At 44.3% G+C, this 21085-nt stretch overlaps 1 protein-coding gene and 1 long non-coding RNA gene across 3 annotated transcripts; one reads left to right on the top strand and one right to left on the bottom strand.

The window, feature by feature from the left end:
* Positions 1-235: 235 nt before the first annotated feature.
* Positions 236-3954, bottom strand: LOC120707408. 2 transcript variants are annotated; one of them, XR_005688986.1, is made up of 4 exons: positions 3937-3954; positions 3592-3848; positions 3185-3524; positions 236-2309 (listed from the first exon to the last, which is right to left on the bottom strand). It is a non-coding gene; the product is annotated as an uncharacterized LOC120707408 (long non-coding RNA). The 2 variants fall into 2 exon arrangements; XR_005688985.1 differs by lacking the exon at positions 3937-3954 and having other exon boundaries at positions 3592-3916.
* A 9276-nt stretch (positions 3955-13230) lies between these two features.
* On the top strand, positions 13231-19791 carry LOC120707407. The gene is made up of 4 exons (XM_039992302.1): positions 13231-13569; positions 15039-15370; positions 17330-17568; positions 19016-19791. Exons 1-4 carry the CDS (start codon positions 13442-13444, stop codon positions 19562-19564), a joined length of 1248 nt encoding a protein of 415 aa, XP_039848236.1. The 5' UTR covers positions 13231-13441; the 3' UTR covers positions 19565-19791.
* Positions 19792-21085: the final 1294 nt, after the last annotated feature.

Raw genomic sequence — 21085 nt, 5'->3', positions numbered from 1 at the left:
CCGCAGCTTTTTTTCGGTTCGCTGGTCTTTTTTCTCTCGTGGAGGGAGGTAGCACTGTCACAGCTGTGCAGACGTGGTTTTGGCGGAGGACGTGAAACGCAAGTTCAAAATTGGTTTTCTCAATGGCCAAGATGAGTATTAGCCATGACATATGGTTACGTTTTCAAGTTCTCCTGGATTCTCATAGAGGGGACAAGTTAAGATATATGAGGGACAATATTAATATGAACCTTCCTTTTCACCAACTTCTTCCGCTAGTTTAAATTGCACAAAATGCCACATGTTTATTTGCAAAAAGCAAATTTTTCCAAAGTTAGCTCTTGACAATAGGACATTTGTTTGCAATACAATACAATACTTGACCTAATTGAACCTTAGATTCATAACCAAACTCCACCTAGAACATTATGATTGTACAACAATCAAATCATCGCACAGTAATTATTGAGTGGTAGAAAGAACCAGCAGGTACTAGCAAAGTCTATACTGTGCTAAACACCCAAACTTGTAATTCTTCTTTCATAAACCATTAGACCAAGGATGCCCTCGAGTTATCTCGCTACTTTGAGGTTGGACAGAATCCCTCCCCTGCAACATTAATAAGCACTTTATGTTGACTCAATGCAACAAAGCAAAATCACATCCGAGAACATACAGTGAACCGGCAGTGCCACTATTAGCTGAAGTGTGTGACACTGCATACTTCTTCTTGTTCCCAATACTTAATTAGTCACTTCGTTTACACCCTTACCTGCAGAACAAATACTGATCAGTCGAGTTTGTTGTTTTCACTTAGCTGGCATGCATTCTATGATAATCAACCCCTATCAGATACTCCAGCTGAAATGCAGTAGGACCTCTGCAATGAAAAGAAAAGGAGAACAAACAACATTAAAAAACAACAAAAACTCAGATGGCAATAGCATCCATCAACCCAAGTGCCAAGTTCATATAGGTGCAGGATTTAGATGCAAAAGTAGGCAAGCCATGTGGTGTCTAACACTTGGCAATTGGCATGGACCTGGTCAGGGAAGAAACAATGACGGTGTGGCAGTACTGAAAATTTCCAATATGCACTTATAGAATCTGAAATATAAATTCAAAAAAATTCCCGACACCAGCGGCCCTCTGTAACAATGCACGAAATTAGCCTCATAGGTCATAGGAAGTGTAGGACACAAGTAGGTAAGCACCATGAGTATAGGCCTCAACACCATTTGACATATTCGACTGTCATAGAGCATCCATCCATTAGTTTACAGGAGAGTCCATTCATGTGCGCAAAGTTAAGCGAGTGCTGGTGATTAATTTGTGAGATATTTTTATTATTAACCTGATAAGTGTTCAATAAAAAATATTATTAACCTGATGACAAGTGTGATGCTGCCAGCTTTGTCTGCTGACCTCTAACATATGAAAATACTTCAGTGACCTAGTGCCTCATGGGATATCCGTACTACTGCAAGTGAGCTGGAATATCACTTCTAGTAGTATCTTTTCTGTCTTGTTTGCCCTTTGACTAGATATTTGTAGTTTTCAGTCATCTCCAAAATCAATAGGTCAAGAAGGTTCCATTTCCCCTCATAATGTGTGCTTTGAATTAATTAGCAGCTATTATTTCAAATCCAACCCATTACTTACAATTGGATAGCTCAATTTATTCAGGCTATTATTGATTCTTTCCTGCAGTACTTCCAATAATTAATTGGACAACATTTTTTGGGCAAAGCAATGAACTGATACATATATCTACGTTGACATAAGCCTAGATTTCAGATTTAATCAGTATTCAGTAGTAATGAATTGCTTACAGGTTTCAGGTTTATTGTCAGCAGATTTCATCAGTAGTAATGCAGTGTGCATTGCCTACAACTGGTTTCAGGTTCATTGTCAACCAATTTGATCAGTAGTATACGACAACTTAATTTTTATTTCTTATCAGCTGATTTGATCAGCAGTAATTCTGTGTGCAAATTGTAGAACATAAGCTAATTTCTTATTTATGTTTGCAGTGCGTACATCCAAATTCCCATTACATAGTTATGGACACTGTTTAGTCATATGCTGGAACCCTTCAAATACAAGAGAGCATGGCATAAAACAATTATATCCTGGACTGGTAGTGTCTCTGAAACTCTTCAGTATGCGATGCAAGAGATCCTTAGATTTCACAAAAAAAAGGAAATAAAAACGACATTTTGACGTAACCTAATTAGAGTGATGGTTGAGGTACTGACTGAGGTTGAATTCAAAGTAAGCGCCGCCAGCTTGCTAAACCAGTTATTTGAAGGACCAAAGCAGTTAAACTCCTAAAAATAATAGCAAATTCATTCAGATCATATAGATGATTCAGAGAATATAGGAGATTCACTAGCTAACGCATAGGGAAAATAAAGCCAATTACAAAAGCTTTGTGTAACATAAAACAACTGAAAGTGTAAATCGATCAACAAACCATATAAAGTGACCAATCCCAAGAGATGGGAGCTAACTCAACTCCGAGGCGTAAGCTCCACGTACAGTTTTGAAGCTGAGCCTTTCCAGCAATGGGGCCTAGGGACCGATATGATGATTGGTTTAGGTAAGGTGGCCGGCTACGCAATTTGATTTAGTAAAACCCATCTACCGCCAACACACGACTGAATCCATTCTGGAAATGATGACTTGCCCACAGTAGAAGTAAATGTCATTTTCCGCATTTTAGGTGAAATTGGCTTTACTAGTCTCCTCTCATGCTTACGGCTGAGTTTCTCAAGGAGCACCGTGAGCATCTATGTCCTGTACAAGAGGCAGCAAGAAGCAGTAGAAATTTGCTCCCGGTCACCTCCCCCACGCACACCAGCAGATGGACATTGATGCCCAATGATAGCACCAACAAGAACCCACACCAGCAGATGGACATTGATGCCCAATGATAGCACCAACAAGAACCCTCATCTAGACTTCGCTCTAATCTAGACTTCGCTGCATAACTTGAACAAGTAATTAAAAAAAATATCAAGAAGACTGCAGTTTGCAGTACCCATCTAATGCACAAGCGAAAATAAAATTACCTGGAGCAAAAGTATAAACTGATCACAGATGGAAACAAAAATGAAACAGCACCCATCTAATGCACGAGCGAAAATAAAATTATCTGGAGCAAAAGTATAAACTGATCACAAAAACGAAAATGAACCAGCACCTGATGTTTCGCAAGATGGTCCTGGGCTGCTGGCGTTCAGCACCTGGACAGAAGGTGCTCTACAGGGCCTATTCAGGTTGAAGCCAGCAAATATTGGGGGGGCTCATGATATGTTGCTGCAAGTAGGCTCGTTGCCACAGCTCGTCGATTGGTAATTGGCATAGGCACCAGGGTCGATCCAGTCAACCCAGCAGTAACACGGACACCATGTCACCACATCAGGGAGTAAAATAGCAAATATTCGAAAACAAAATCCCAACCAAGAATTGAGAGATTTGTTGGAGGGCGGTGATGAGTGAATGATAATCCCAGCCAATCCTTTTCTAGAAGAATCTTTGATCTGCAGGCAAGAGGAATATTAGAATGGAAAATAGGCTCGCAGAGCATCCGTGGATCGATCTGAGCACCTTGGGGATTGGGGCTGGAGGTAGATGGATGGGCAACTTTTACATCAAGAGGAACTCGACGGGGGATGAATATCAGTCTTCACGGCTGTTGACGGGGGCACGCGAGGAGATAACAGCTTATGAATCTGGAGAAATTCAAGGTGAACGGGAGGGATGGGAGGCTGCGCCCACCGAGAAGGATCTGTTCGGCGAGTCAGAGGAGGATCGGGATGATGGAGCGCCGTAGGAGGAGGGGAGTGGCGTCGGGCCTCGCGGAACTGTGAGGGTCAGGTAAACTAGGGTAAGCAAAAACGAACGATTCAAGCGAAGAACAGCACGGATGGGGCAAACCAAGACTAGATTAACCGGGATTCAGATACAAGCAGGGATTTTTTTACCGACCGCCGGGACCGAACCGCCGGCCACCGGTTCCGGTTTACCGGACCGGTTGGACCGGTTACCGGTTAAAACCGGTCAAACTCAAATTTGAATTCAAAACCCACAGTTATACCGGTTTCGAACATCTAACCGGCCGGTTTGACCGGTTACCGGTCGGTTTAGGTTAAATTCAAATTTTTTTTCTTTTTTAGTTTAAATTCAAATGCCCGCAAAGTATACTAAATGAATGTTTGTATAATATGTTTTAGCCTAAATGAACCCTCCAACTCTCTTTTGTACTACTTTTACATTGTATTTGTATACTTTTGTATGCATGTTTTTTTGTTTAACTTCAAATGCTCGCAAAGTATACTAAATGAACGAATATTTGAAAAAATTTGACACCATTAGATTCGTCGCAACTTGAAGTATTTTTAAGAATTTTTTGGGATTTTTCCATGTTTTGAAATTCAAATTTAAAATTTGAATTTGGGCCGGTTTGAAACCGGCCGGAACCGGAACCGGTCCGGGCCGGTTAGACCGGTAACCGCGGTTACCGGACCGGTTCCGGCCGGTTTTTTTAACCCTGGATACAATCCAGGGTAGCTTCGCCTATCGCCGCCATGGAGACGACGCCTACAGCTAACTAGTCTAGGTTATGTTTGGCTTCTTGCCCAAGATGCTCCTCCACGCGTTACTGACCGGAGTCTTATCTGGACTCGGTCATTACATTAACAGCGAGTTTAATTATTACAATTCCAGATTAACAGAGTCTAAGCACACCACTTAATGAGAGAACGCCTCACGCCGTCGGATGCTGGATGACCGGTCGAAGTCGACGTCGAAGAAGTGTTTGGAAAGGTGCCGACTTGTGCTTGCTCTGTATTCTACAAGTCTGACTGATACTCTGAATGGCTTGAGCCTGACAGGAACGCCGTCGGAGGAGGCGAGCGGCGCCGGGAGGAGAGCGACGGCATGGGACGGGAGCTGGGCGGTTGTGCGTGGGGATGGGGGTGGAGCCATGGAGGTGGTGGGGGATGTCGATGCCGACCGGGGTGAACCGGACCGGATGCAGAAAATCGGAAGCGCCGATCGGGAACGAGCCGGATCAAGTGCGCGTGTTGGGTCGGGTATGGAATTGCTTATTCCATACCCAGGTACTCAATAGAGCTACTATATATATACTCTATCCGTTCCAAATTATAAGTCATTCCAAAAATCTTGGAGAGTCAAAGTTTTTCAAGTTTGACCAAATTTATATGACAAGATAATAATATTTACGATACAAATTAAGTATCATTAGATTCTTTGTTAGTTATATTTTTATAGTGCATCTATTTGATGTCATAAATCTTTATATCTCTTTTTATAATTTTAGTCAAACTTCTCCAAGATTCTTGGAATGATTTATAATTTGGAAGGGAGGGAGTATATATATATAGGAGTACATGAGAGAGGTGACTATACGCCTACATCATCTGTGCATCATGGTTTCATAACAGCAGGTGTAAATAAATCCATAAGCTTCTAAATGCTAGGGATTCGGCTAGCAATAGCTGATTAAGACCAATAGAAAATTTATACAAAAGAGAAACCAAAATATAATAACTAGAAAAAGAATAAAGAGATGTTGGTACGTGAATCTTCGTTTTTCTACGCTTCTCTGTCTCTCCTGTGGGCTAGCTAACATGGGAACATATCTGGTGGAAACCACAATCTTTGTGAAAATTCGTACAAATCACAACAAAAAGTGTCATCTAAATTCACCAAAAAATCACACATGTAGATGATATGATGATACACAATCTTGTAAAATATTTTGTCCAAATTCGACTTCGTTTGTGAGATAACTCACAAACGAAGTCGAATTTGGACAAGACATCTGGACAACTTTCTGGCTTGAAATTTGTTATTTTATATCTCACAAACGAAGTCGAGTTTGGACAAGATATTTTACAATACATGTGTGATTTTTTTGGTGAATTTATATGACTTTTTGTCGTGATTTGAACGAATTTTCATGAAAATTGTAGTTTCCATCAGATGTGTTGCCAGTTAACATATGCCCTTCAAAAGGAAAATGCCCTTGGCTCCTCAATGGTTGGTTGTGTGTTCACGCGCCTGCTGGCCAATCTGCGTGACCATGCTAGCTGAAACCACGACGGCTGTTCTATATAGAAAATCTGCGTCCGTACCTACTGAGTCTTGTTTGGGCCGCCCTTAAAAAAAATCGACGAGAAGAGTAATTGCTTGGGCCGGGTGCCGGCGACGCCCTTGCAAACTGGATGGACCGTTCGATGTTCATCAGAAGGCCACGGCGGCCATGGGCCGGGCCCTAGTTTCACTTATGGGTTCTGCCGGCCTAGTCACCGCGTAACAAAACCATCCTATTCCATCATCGTCGCCGTCTTGGAAGGGAAGCGGGATGTGCATTCAGATTTTCTTTCAGATTGTTGTCCGTCCAACACGCCGTGACAAAAAAGCCCGCTACATGCCACTGACTTGCCAAGCTCTTCAGCAGCCTTGTCCTACTAATCTTTTTTCGACTCTTTTTCCTTCTTCTTGAAGACGACTAGTGTTTGTTCTTGTAGTCTTGTTCTACTATTCCTAGTTCCCTATACTCTCCTTTGCCTTGGTTGGCTATAATGCCATGTCCGCCAGAAAAGCGGAGGCGTTTCGTCCCACTCGCCCACGCCACGCCGCCGAACGCACGGAAACGGCGCGAGACGGGAAGCGGCACGAGAAAGTGTGGCCATGCCGACGCGGACGGCGCGCGCCCGTTTCCAGTTCGGGCGGGAGGTCAGAGCGCAGGGGCGGATAGAATGTTGGTCCATGGAGCGATGATGCGGCTACATGTCTCCTTTTAATAAAAAACATACTCAGACACAGTTGCAAAAAATAATGCGGCTACGCGGCCTCGCCGGCGAGCCGAGGCGTGGCGTACAGGCCGGAGGGGCGGGGCCGACACGGTCACATGGCCCCCGAGCGTGGGTCGGCAAGGGCACACCGCGGCAGACCAGCGGCCCCTAGTACTAGTTGTACCAGATAATTTTGACTATTAATTATTAATATTAAATGAAGATAATTTACAAACTAATTTTACAATCATGTGTTATTTCACGATAGGAATCTAATAAGATCGTTGACCGCGTGATTAGAGGATGATTAGGACAGTCCCAACTCAGACTCTGCCATAGAGTCTAAGTATATTTATAGTCCTCTATTCATAGTTTTTTTTGCTGATGTGGTATCCTAATTATTGAAGAGAAAAAGAAAAAAACAAGACTTGGTTTCTAGATAAGACCTCAAGTCTACACGCCCTTCAATGCCCAAAAAATCATAGAGACTTGCATTGTGGAGGGGGCGTGGAGTCCATGGATCTTGTGATGGAAGAAAAATAATAAATAATTTTATGTATAAAAACTACTATTACACACTTTATATTGGGAAGCATAGTTTCTTGTGATGGAGTCTTTGAGGCTTAATACTCTACGAGTGGAGTCTGCATTGGGATTGCCCTTACTGTAGCATCACTGTAGCCAATCATTGATTAATTATCGTCATTAGATTTGTCGCGAAAAATACACTCATTCCTATTTTTTTAAAAAATAGACCTCATTTAGTACTTTATGCATGTAAGATTCTTTTTTCGGGGAACGTGCGTGCTAGTAGCATGATCGTGGTGCCGCCCCGACCGAACGATTAATGATTCGGCCCAGGCCTGCTTCTGCTGCCGCTGCCGTTGCCTCCAACCAGGGTTTTTTTACCGACCGGTCTGAAGAAACCGCCGCCCTCCGGTTCCGGTAAACCGGACCGGTTATCGGAAAAAAACCGGCCAAATTCAAATTTCAAACAAAAAACGGCAATTCAACCGGTTTCCACGGGTTAGCCGACCAGTTAGGCCGATAAACCGGTTCGGTTTGAGTGGTAACCAGTCGGTTTTAGTGGTAACCGGTCAAATTCAATTTTTTTTAGTTTAAATTCAAATACCCGCAAAGTATACTAAATGAACGAATATTTGAAAAATTTTGATACCATTAGATTCGTCGCAACTTAAAGTATTTTTAGGATTTTTTTGGGATTTTTTAATTTAAATTTAAATTTTGAATTGGGCCGGTTTGAAACCGGCCGGTACCGGAACCGGTCCGGACCGGTTTAACTGGTAACCGCGGTTTCCGGACCGGTTCTGGTCGGTAAAAAAAAACCTTGCCTCCAACTCGGTCAGGTCAGATCAGGCTTTGCCCACCTGTAGCCTTTGTGGCTGGCTGGCGCCGCCGTGGTCCACCGGCGAGCGAGCGCCCGGGCGGAAGGAAAGGAACACGGAAGGGAGAAGAATCCAAAGTCTTGCGACGTTTTGGCACGGACAAACAAACGACACACACGGAAGGGAGTAGAATTTTGTTTAGCTGGTATTTCATACTTATTTGAGATCAGTTCCTGAAAATACATGGTAATATTTTGTTAGAATAAGTAGTATTCAAATTGAAGCAATGGAAATCGACATATCTGGAAGAGTATATTATGGGTTTGTGCACACATTGTTATGCAATTAAGACTTTATGCATGCAAATCCAAGAAACATCTGAGTTACAAAGAAACTGAAGAATCAAATTTGATTCATGGGTATAATATAAGATACAGATACTATGGGTATGCAGTCTGCACATTTTGCCACCGTTGTGTAGTTATGAATTCATGATACATGAACAGCAAAACTCAAAATATTTGAAGATACGGATTAACAGTTTAATTGATGGAATTGCAGTAAGTATATGATAGCAGGAAAATGACGTCAGATTTATCTGGTTGTCTGGGTACATCAGTTGCTAAATTAGCTCCTCAAGTGCTACTCAGCTAACTCTTGAAAACGTTGTCCAGCCAATACCTGCCTTTTAGGCATTTCCTCGAGCGGTTTGTGGGCGGCTGGGCGTCATCCATTTGGCTGAGGCACCACGCAACAGGCGGTCGGGGTGAGCTGTTTAGCAGGCTAGCTCGTGGGGAGGAGGATCGGAGACGACGATGGCTTCGTGCTGGAGGAAGCGGGGGCGGACGAGCGGCCGAAACGGTGGGTGGCCGGAGGGAGGGCGCTGTAGGCCGGCATGGAGCATGCGCCCGCTCGTGGCTGATCTCGCGTGCGGCGGCCGGCAGTGGCTTGCGCGCTGCGGATCTCGTGTCCGAGGCGGCGACTGCCAACGACGGAGCTCGGGCGTGGAGGAGCTCGCGCTCGTCCTTGCCAGTGTCCGCTCGCGACGTAGCTCGCGCGTGCGAAGGAGGAGGGCCGAGGGCGGCGGCGCGATGCGAAGAAGCAGGTAGCGGAGGGAGAGAGAAAAGGATGACGCCGTTTGATAGGAGATTGCTTTTGAGATTCGATTGTGACGGTGGCTCGGAAGAGGAAGGAGCGCGGTAAAACGCGAGAGTTGCCGAAGGAATTGGAACCGGCAGATACGTATGTGCTACGTTGAAGGGCTCGAGGACGTCGGTTTTTCATCCGACGCCTGAGCAAAAATTAAATGACGTGGCTCAACGGAATGTTAGCTTTTGTTGCAAGAATCGTAGTTAGAGATTGGAATGCTACTGCGTAATACATTGCTCTGTGGGATCCCTTGTTCTGTTATAGCTATGAGATATACTCTTTACGTTCCAAATTATAAGTCATTCCAAGAATCTTGAAGAGTTAAAATTTTTCAGATTTGACCAAATTGCATAAAACAACGCCATATATAGCACACAAGCAATTGCGTTTTACTGGTGTGTTCTCCTTTTTCATATATATATATTTCAGCAATGCAGCATGCTCTGCAATGGAACTCAAGGGAAAATAAACTCCTGAAAGTGGTTTAAAAAAAGTCAATGCAGTTTTTTGTTAAGCTAGGCCATGCTTGCGCGTGAAAACCGGACATGATCTTGGGCAGCTGTGGACCTGTGGTGCTCTTTTGTGCAAGAAGACACGATGCATGGCAGGGTTGAGGTTGACATATATGCAAGTACTATGCTCTAAAATAATGTGGATTTTATAACGATCCGGTCCGGATAACAGCTAAGATCTACTCTATACGTTGAGTAAAACACACCTGCTAAATAACTCTCTTGCGCTTTCATCCTCGCTTCGCACAAAAGGTTCGAACAGAAGTTACTAGCTTCTCAGGGACCAGCTATTTAAACTGGTTCAACTCCATTTCTGTTTCCAGTCCGGGACTAAAAGAGCTGAGCCCCGCGATGCTACAGTAGCTCGTGCTACAGTACCCGCGATGCCCAGTCGACCCGTGGCCCGTGACAATCTCCCCCCGTTAGGTTTCGACGTCCTCGTCGAACTAGCTTACCCATATAGGACAAAAGAGCAGGATTCCCTCTCTTGGGCCACGTCCCATACATCTAGTGTTAACGATCTCATTTGCCACGTCCGTGGGTTCACTGCCAGCAGCCCATGTGTGTCCGTCCACATGCTGATGGCATCTGTGTTCCCACGCGCACACAACGTGCTCATGTACGCACTTCTGCCCGTACGTGGCGTGAAACCGCGAGAGTATGGCTCTGATACCCCTGTAACGACCCAGTCCGGGATAACGACTAAGATCTACTCTACACGTTGAGTAAAACACACCTGCTAAATAACTCTCTTGCGCTTTCGTCCTCGCTTCGCGCAAAAAGTTCGAACCGGAGTTACTAGCTTCCCAAGGACCGGCTATTTAAACTGGTTCAACTCCCTTCCCATTTCCGGTCTGAGACTAAAGGAGCTGAGCCCCGTGATACTACAGTAGCTCGAGCTACAGTGACCCGCGCGGCCAGTCGGCCCGTGGGCCGTGACAGATTTGACAGAAATCATGGTTTCGTGGAGTATGTTAACGAATAACGAGGTCGATAACCAATATTCGATAGATGTGCTAACACAGGAGTACGTACTATATTTTTATTATTAATTTCCACGAGATCTTCCCAGGACGCGGTCGCGTAGCGAGATGATGATTCTGCTGCAGCCGCAAGCAACCTCTGGGTGAATCGTCAACACGTACATGCAATCTCCAACGGTTTTTATTTCTCATCAGTCATCTCAATCGCAAACAGGTGATCGCAAAATAAAAAGGTTAACATTCCGTCACCACGAAGTGATATAACTTATGTTTCTTTTCGTTTGTTCCTACTGTATATAATATGATCGATCAGTACTTTTTTTTTACGACAGATCGATCAGTACTTTGATAGTATTTGATCAGCGACATCGTGAATCAGGCTTATTTAGCCGCTGGAGTCCAATCTAATTCCCCTAAGATCAACACGGCGCACATATTTGAGTTAAATGATATTGATATCCTATTAGTATGGTCTATGGTGGACTTAGCCGAATGGTGACTCCATGACCGCGCTACCAGAAATCGAAGATGTAGACGTCAGCAACCACTCTACGCGCTGGTGTGGCTCATTTATATGAATCCACGTATCGAGAATCCAATAATTCTCATTGCATTCGAAATAGTTTTTTGTTAAACACATGTGTGCCACACATGCATATTTGCTGGTAAATAAAAAAAGGACAAAACTGACTTCAAAACCACTTTAGGAGGTAAAATGTATGGTTTGAAAAGTTGTGTATGGTTTAAAAAGTTGATGAAGGTAGTTTGCCTGATTTTGTAGTTTAGGGAGAAAATCAGGCAAACTACAAAATCAGCCAAACTTTGGCAATAGTCCGCGGTACCGTGGGCCTCCGCTGGGCCATCTTGCGCTCCGTGGGCTGCCATCGCGTTAAAGGTGGTCGGCGGCCGACTCGGGTTCGACCGCATATCAACCCCTGCTAAGGCTGACCCCAACAGAGACGGCAAATGCAATTATGCCTCTCCAAAGTGTACTGTTCACATGCAAATGCAATTATGCCTCTCCAAAGTGTACTGTTCACATGAGGGATCGCATCCAACAACGCGAGGCATCACACGAGGCAGTTTGCGTTAGAGGAGAGAGGCGACGCAAAATTGCATCGCCTCTCTCCTCCAAGGCATATGACGCCGCAGGGGGCCGGACGCCGGGCGGGGAGCGGCCGGAGCGGCGCGGCGTACCCGGCCTCCACCTCGCCGCCGGGGCGGGAGGCGCAGAGGAGGCTGCGGCGGCGGCGCGTCGATCCGGGCACCCTCGCGCCGTCAAGGCGCTCGACGTCTGCAACGCCGTGCGCCGCTGGGAGCGCCTCGCTGACATCGCCGCCTCCGTGCTGCGGGGCCCGCGGAGATCCACGAGGGTTAGCTCCGCCGCGCGCGCAAGGCGCTCTCCGACCTCTCCGGGCTCCTCCTCGACGACACCGCAGCGTCCGGCAGCGGCGGCGTCGCGTCCTTCCGGGCCTCCCACCGCAACCGCTCCTTCGGCCCCGCGCGCGCGGCACGCCTCCCCGTCCCGCTCCGCGGTCGCCAGCGCCACGGCCACGGCCTCGGCCTCCTCCTCCCACTTCCGCTCCCTCTTGTGGAGCGTGTCCCGCACTTGGTCCGCCGCGCGGCAGCTGCAGGCCGTCGGGGCCGGCCTCGCCGCGCCGCGCGCGCACACGAGGCGGGCCTCGCTGCGCCGGTCTACTCCGTGGGCTGCGTGCTCCACCTCATCGCGTGGGCCCTCGTCGCCGCCGTCCCGTGCTCGGACCGTGGCACCGCGCTCCAGGTGCTGCGGATGTGCGCGGCGGGCCTCCCTCCCCTCCTCCTGCGACGGCGCTTGGCCACCGTCATCTCGTTGGAGGCCGCGGCGGTGGAGGACGGCGAGCCTGGGCGTCCATGGCGCACCCTCCTCTCTCGACGTGGGCAGCTGAAGCGGCGGCAGTCGGCGCGGGCGCAGAGCAGAGGAAGAAGACCGCCGGCGGCCTTCTGTTGTCGGTGGTGGCAAAATCCTATTTGCCTCGGCTGTTGGAGATGACGAAAAATGCGTAGGCAACCCAACTACTGTGCAGGATGCAAACCAAGGGATGCATGTCCGATTTTACATTGCCTTGTTGAAGTCAGTCTAAGACTATCTCCAACACATGACCTATACCTAAATTTGAGTCATTCACAGTGTATTTGCCTGCCAAAAACACTCCCCAACAGCTGACCTAAACAGGTGACGCATTTTGGGTACTGGACCAAAGGCAAGGCAAAACTGCGTCGTTCGGGACGAGAGACGCAAACCTTGGGCGCCGGTAGCGGTGGGCCCAGGGCGCGGCTCCTCCCTCCCTTCCGGTTGCTGGGATGGGCCGAGGGCGATGCCATTTTGGGTCGCTATCCGCTGTTGGAGACCGGGTAGTTTTGCGTTACCTGGGCTTTCCCTGTACGCCACCCAAACATCAAATAGGTCTCATTTTTGCCTTGTGTCTGTTGGAGACAGGCTAACCCTTCTTCCCCTCGCACCGCACGTATAGCCGCCGCCGGTCAGTCCCATCCAATTCCCCAGTCAATCCAGCTTCCCTTCTTGCCAGACTCCCTCGCACAGGGTATAGCCGCCGCCGGCCAGTCCCCGGCCAATTCCGTGAAAACAACACTGCTAGGTGATTGAGATGCAAAATCTCTTACGACGAACAGGATCGATTCGTGGACTCTGCTGCAGAGTCAACTCCGCGCCGCCTCGCAGGTGGCCTACCGGGTTTGTGCGACGAGATGCTCCACGAATGAATCTTCTTTACAGGTCTATTATTCTCCTTCCGAACATTCACCTTGTGCTGAAATTTCAATCTGGAGTGTGATGAACTTTTGAATCTGTATTCGGAGGAACTTTTTTTATATGAAAAAAATCTTATTCAGAAATATGAGCATACTTTTCCAGAGAGAGTCCTTATTGGTAACCACTTGGCCCCTAGGTAACTTAATTGGGACCTGCAAGAAGTTTTTATGTTAACTTTTGCAGGAGGGAATATAAATCTCTTCAACATTTTTATACTCTGTCTATATTTGCGATGTTCTTTTACTATGCTTACTGGTCACGCCAGTGGTGGACCCAGGATTTTGCTAAGACTAGGCCAAATTATGGTGGCGAAACGCCAGTAGCCACACCATAGTCTATATGACTATATACATAATTAATACATAAAATATATATGACGGTACAGTCAATATAGTACATGAAACATTAGAAATTAAATATAAATACTAGTGCTAGTGATGATTTTGTGCATTCACATCTTCCACTTCTATGTCCTCAGTAACAACTTCAAGTTTGGACACGATGTACATAAAATTTTTTTTGGGAATGATGTACATGACAATTAATAAGAACAGGGATAGCCAAAAAAATCATATGACCATATTGGGAGAAATCAACATCATAAATTTCAGAATCTTAGATTAGTTTCTCACGGTTATAATTTCCAAAGGAATTCTTTGGATCTTGATAAGCAATGCATCACAATAACTAGGTTGACAAGCAGAGATTACTTTTTAAGTAATAAAGAGAAGAAATACGATCACAATCCTTAGTTCTGTTGGCTGCTCTGCATGGCGACGTGGGGCTGAACTGCTTGGCGACGAGGTGCGAGGCTCGGTCTTGCCTGTGAAGGCGGCGGTTGCGGCCGGCGGGGCCGCGAGGCCGAGCGGGCTGGACGGCTGGGTGCCTCCGCAACGGCGCCGACGAGCAGGTGAGATGCGACCTATAGGCAGGAGCGGCGACACGTGATACTAGCAGGAGGGAAGAAGAGACGGCGGCGTGAGTGACATGCTTCGTGGCTATTCATTGTTGGGCCAAAACTAAGTCCTGCTCCTAAAACATTTGGGCCGCGACTAGGGCCATGGCCCTAGGCCTGGGCTCACCCCTGGGTCACGTACACACACGCACGCACACTCATCCCTATGAACATACGTACGCAAACCCTACCTCCATGAGCACCTCCGAAGGACTAGGCCGACAGATCTAGAGATTCCTGAAGTCACCACTAGTGCCTCGTTGTCGACGGGAACGTTGCTTACCACTTAAAGTATAATGTCGGAAAATCCTGAAATAAATCTAGGAAAATGCGAGCACCCGTGCTAAGTCGAGGACTTCAACCCGGGTGGGCAGGTTCCACCACAAGGGACCTAACCAAATGATCTATGATCAGTTCGCGATAGCATACATTTTATTTGAGTCCAATGCTAAGATTGATCTTTATGTTTTTTTTGCAGACCCTGCAGCAACAGGCTCATCCCCTTGGCCTACACGACTACCAAATGCATGGATACAGAAAAGACGGAGACCAAATGTAGGGATATGGAAAAAGCTGAGACCAAATGCATGGATATGGAAAAGATCGAGACCAAATTCATGGATACAGAAAAGATTGAGACCAAATGCATGGATATAAAAAGAATGAAGAAGATAACTAAGGAGGTTGAGAATATGTGGTGCGTGGATCCAACCTATCCAAAAAGCAGCCACCGTGATGGTGCCATATACAGAAATTGGCTTGTTAAGAAAGAATGGGAAGGAGAGGTTGATTTTACTAACCGTAATGAAAGTAAGTGGTCCAAGGGAAAAATCTGCCTTATTTTTTTCTCTCTTTATCCATATTCTTGAATGATTAATCTGAATGGCTCGGCTCAAATCTAGTTTGTGATTTCTCCATAATCACCAACATTTTGCTAAGTTAGATTGAGTCCAAAATTCCAAATCTGAGGTTGGGGATCTTTCACCTCGGGCTTGGACCCCAAATTTGATCCAAATGACAGGAAATATCAGCTTGTACTATGCTTCTCCTTTTTTTCCTAGGGCATTTGGCAGTTTATTTTGTTAATTGATATACTTTCTAGTAAATTCTTAAAGTTATATATGCATAATTTTCTCTTTCAGTTAGAGTATGCTATACTTGGGCCTAGATATGTTTTCTGAAATTTTGAAAAAACATGTATAAGACAACACACAAGGGCATAGATAGACTGCATACATGGAGTTTTTAGAGAATAGGTTGCCCCTATTTCATTTCAACTTGAAACAAAACACATAAGGTCTGGATCCGGTTCATCGTATTCTATGGCATGCCTGCCTAAAGAATATTCCACCACACTAACACAACATCAGTATCAATGTATAAACAAGTCTAGCCCTCACTTTCCCTATTCTCAAAAGACTTTCCGAATGAGGCATCTTTCTTATCAGCCCCTCTCCAAAGGTGCACCCATGATCCATGCCCACCAGGGAGTTTAAACTTGGTCCTGCATCGTTTTCCCTCCAATCCAATCGAGCGAGCTCCGAGGCCTTCAATTCCACCGCTCCAGCCAATCGGTCCAGGTCTACTAGCTCTTTGGTACTTGAACATAATTCTCCATCTTCTCAATATCTTAGGTGCTTTGCTTGGCACCATCCTCATGTCCATCCATTCCAAACCCTGAAAACCCAAACCATTCCGAGTTTTCTATAAGCTCCATGGAATGGCAGAAATACATATAGATTTTAACACTTCCATGACATTTTTGACTAAGCCATAACTGACCAATCGACTCAAAATTGGCTCCAACATCCAGACCCATGGTATGAGAGACCATGTTAGAAGCATTAACGGCCACACAACAATTAAAAAAACAGGTGATGTATGTTTTCTTTTTCACAACAGAAGATACCAAGTTCATCCTCCACCTTCCTAGGTATCTCTAGCTAACAGTTTATTGTTAGTAAGCAACCAAAAATACATGTGCCCTTGGTGGAATATTAATATTCCAAAGGGCAGGAGTATGTGTTAATGTGTTATGGACTCTTTCATGAGCCGGACCTATAGGCGTCGTCCACACCAGCCTCATGGTCCCAACCGTGGCTAGGCTGGTGGGTTCAGAGGTATAGAAAAGGGAAACATTAGATATGTTAAGAGATTAGATTGGAGTTGAATTTAGGAAGTGCACCTATACTATAAAGGGCACCTTAGGAGATTGTAATCATTATCAAAGAAGGAATAAACCTCCCGGTTATCGGGGTGGGGTTTTACCCTTCGACAGTGGCGGCGAGTGATTCAGCCATCGGCACCGGAGAAGCTCCCACCACCGAGGTTCCTCACTATCCACTGCGTTCCAATTCCCAGTCCAGTCTCCTCCTCCACTCTCCCCTCCGCTCACCTCACCGCCGGCGTCATTTCAGTATGTAAAGGCATCACAACTCTAAAACTGACCACATCATAAAGAGATTGGACAGAATAGAGCCCATTTGCATTGAAGAACCAAAACAATAGCATCACACTCATCAGAAAGCTCTTTACTTTCTGAAACAGAGACTAAATCAAGCAATAGAAGTATATCATTTGGGAGTTAATGACCTCCACAGCCTGCTTGGAGATTTTCATTAGACAGTTAATTGACAATATTCTTTAGACAATATTCTCTACAACTCATCCACAAATAAAGCAAGAAAAATAATAGTTTCATCTTTTTATAGTATAAATATACTATTTTATCTACTGTATATGAAATAACATTTGTTATCTTTGGTGAAGCTCTGTTGGAGCCAATGATGTTCTCAGAGCCAACAGAAAATTGTTCTTATTACCTTGGAGAATGCAAGCTCCATTATCCTACAGACATGTTGCAAGTTATGTCGCTGACGCTGGTCCACGCTCCTGTAAGCAACGGCTCAATGCAGTTATATGGATATGTTGCAGTACGGGATGGAAGGGATTGGATGCTTAACTATATTTTCAACCATAGCAGGGATGATCCCATTGTCGTGCAGCAGGTGCACTTCTATATATACTTATCTGCAATCATTTTTAGTTAGTCGTGTGCTGTTCTTCTTACAGTAGCATTCCCAAAACTATCACACGCATACAAGAAACGAGATTTAGCCTACATATACTTTTGTTGCTTGTTACGACTACTATCTCCATCTGATCATATAATATAACTTGGGATAGTGGATTGAGCACATGGAATAGAGAATGGAATATTGTGGTAGTTGTACCTTGGTTTCGGTATTTTAATAATAGATTAGTTGATCATTTAACATATATAAGATTAATTAGTCAGTTGCTGTGGGATGATGGGGCCTGGTTAGAGGAAGGGGTTGGCGCAAAATGTAATCATGGGTGTTGTTGGATGTGGCCCTGGACCTTGACGGTGCAGTTTGATGGCAGACGCACTGTGGAGGCAGGAACAACAAGTGGTAGGAGAAGATAGATTCAATCTATTAATCACTTTCCTGGTTACAAGCAGTCATACAGGCTGTGTACATGTGCTTATTCAAGACTCCAAACCGTCGTAACTCAAACTCCTAACAATCCCAAACTGACACAATATCCCCTAACTCAATACTTTGAAGGCGACTCTAAACCTTCCCCAAGTCTTCTGACTGTTCTGAACTCTTGGCCACTTTCTGCTGCACCAAGGCCTTCTTCCCTTGCGATGATGCGTACTTTTTATAGCGTGAATATTTACCCTTTTATATATAAGATCTCACAGCTGTTGCACAACGATTTGTTACAATACCACTTGGCTGCTGCAGTAAGTTCACCAATGCTCGTTGCACCCAAGATTGAACATGTACGTGTTCAACTGAGTGAATACAGTAATATCACCTTTAAACATAATAAAGCAAGACAGTTTGGATCATTATTTGCTATAAACTTGATGCAACACTGTTCTTTGCTTCATATTGATATGAAAATGCATGGGCAGAATAATCCAAGTACATCAAATATGTTAGCCCTTCTAATTATGAAATATCATTGAACTATTTGATTTTGTAGTGTAATTTCATAAATGATCCTACTGTCCAACATATGGTTGATTTGGTGTGAATGGTGACTCAATATTGAGGATCCTTTGTGAGTATGTCAATGGCTTGGTGTCTGGAAATACACCAATTTCTCCAAGTGTCTTGTATAAGCTGAGATTTATATGGCTTGTGATAGGATCTGAATTTTGTGTGCAGAATGCATACTTTGAACTTGTACATATTTCTTATAGCAAGTCTTATTATGTTTTAACAAAACATAATGATTTTCTCATGTAGCATTTTGTAGAATTGCAATTATTTTGTTTACTTACAGTTAATACTCGGCAGTTTTTTTTGTTGGCAACTGGTCACACACGATTAGTATCTAGCTTGAGATATTTAGTTCATTGAAATTTGAGTATTTTGATTTGTATGAAGTTATTAAATAACAACAATAATAATTCTACAGGGTTCTAGCATTGAAATGACGGGCCCGAAGAGAGGTACCGAAATGTATCCACCTATTCTAATAGAATATGATCTAAGGATCAAGAATGGAGGGTTGGAGGAAGATGACATGGATCTGATTGATGGAGCTATGCCCTGTTACCTTCGAACACCTAGTAAGCCAGTCAAACATCGTATTTATGGCAATTGTGGTACGGTGGACATGTCTTTAGCATTTATCGAGTATGCCGTGGAGGCCACAATAGAAGTTGTCATATCAGACGCACAGAGAGGTTTGAGTTTGTCTCTGGGTTCCCTTGTTAATATTGATTCATCGTATGAAGAAATACAGCTTTTTCAAGGCACTGTTGACCAGTTATCTCTACGGCGTTTTGTTGTTGCTGTACCCAAGAATACAGAGATGATTTTGAAGTTGAAGGTGGATAACAATTGTGCTGAACATTGTATTTCCTTCAAAGCAAAGCAACATGGGTGTGATAGACAATCGATGAAGCTTGAGCTCTGTCCTATTGCAGTGAAGGTGACATGGTCAGCTATTTGTGATGGTTAACCTGATTGTTAGTAGGGCTTCGGCTTTGGCTTCTGATTTAGAACAGCATCTCTAGTGGATCTGTATTGGAAAACGGACAAAAACGGCTTCAGTTGAAGGTTTATAATAATTTGTATTAGATTTGTGAGGACTTGGCTCTAGCTTGTCTGTACAAAAAAGTCAAGAACGGCTTCGGCTGCTCCTTGCAAGGAACCATTTTTTATGTCCATTTGGTAGGGCTCCTTACAAGAAGTCAAAGCTTATTGCCGAGCGTAGATGTTGTGTGTGCGCTTAGTTTCGTACTCCCTCCGTTCAAGAAAACATGCAATTTTAGCGTAGTATCATGGTTTAATATCTCAAATTTGATTAATTATAGATAAAAAACTAACAATGTTTATGTTATCAAATAAATATTATTAGATTTATTGTCAAATGTGAATAGTTAGTAAAAATTTAGTCTGCTTTTGACGGCACACAACTATAATCTATGTACTACCTGGTCATAATATTATTTCTGGAAATGTTGGGTAGTAGCGATCCAGCCCCAGCCGGTATCAGTTAAGTTACACGCTAAATTCAATGCTTTGATCATCTACCCTTTGTGAAGAAGATTTAAGGCTAAATAGCCATATTTGTCCTTGAACTTTTTGTCCACAGCTTAAATTCGTTCCTCAACTATCAAAACGGTTGCATTACATTTGAGATCCAAAGTTTTGTTTTGGCTCACCGATCCAACCTTTCAGAGACTGTTGTGGAAATCTCCAAGACTATACAACAGTGGGCGGTTCTGTGTCCGCTGGAGAAAGATGGAACAATTGCTTTCGAAGGCTGCCTGTAGAACGAAAATTTGAATAATGATGCTTCTATTCTCTTTTGACAGCTAAGTTGTTTTATTGTTTCTACTTTTATTAGGACGCTGAGTGGTTGCAAAGTAGGCCCTCAATCTACTCATCTGTTTGAAAACGTAATAAAACCAGAAAGAATATAAAATAATTGTATCATGTGATTTAGTTTAGTTATATTGTGACACGGATTATTTTTTGAGTTGTATGTATTCTCGCTAAGATAATCCGTTGATAAGACACCAACCTTCTTAAGTCACTATTATCGTTATCAGAGATTGTCTACGTCAATATAGATGTATTGGCGCTTATCAGTAAATTTATTGGTGCTTATCAGTAAAATTCAAGGATGGTCTACAACTCTACATCGGTGTATCCATATTGGTCCTTATATGTAAATTTTGGACTTTGCACACAAGTCATTTAGTGTTCTTTTTCTCTTCTTTATAAATGAAAACTATGATCAGGATTATCAAACAATAGATGCTCAACTGGAGCACCAGTTCCCACTTGGAAGGCTTTCTATTCAGGGGTGGTTCCCGTGGAGGTGAAAGTAGAGAGCGAGATGAAAAGTGATAAAGTTGCACCGATTTTTACTTTTGTTCTATTGTATCACTTATCTAGCTATTTGTTTGCTTACTTTGGAATGGTGCACGAATATTTTTCATATCAAAGAGTATGTCTTTATTGTTGTATGAAA

Source organism: Panicum virgatum, chromosome 5K (genome assembly GCF_016808335.1).
Source record: "Panicum virgatum strain AP13 chromosome 5K, P.virgatum_v5, whole genome shotgun sequence".
Lineage (NCBI taxonomy): Eukaryota > Viridiplantae > Streptophyta > Magnoliopsida > Poales > Poaceae > Panicum > Panicum virgatum.
The sequence above is the reverse complement of the archived record's forward strand: the minus strand, read 5'-3'. Positions and strand labels throughout refer to the sequence as shown.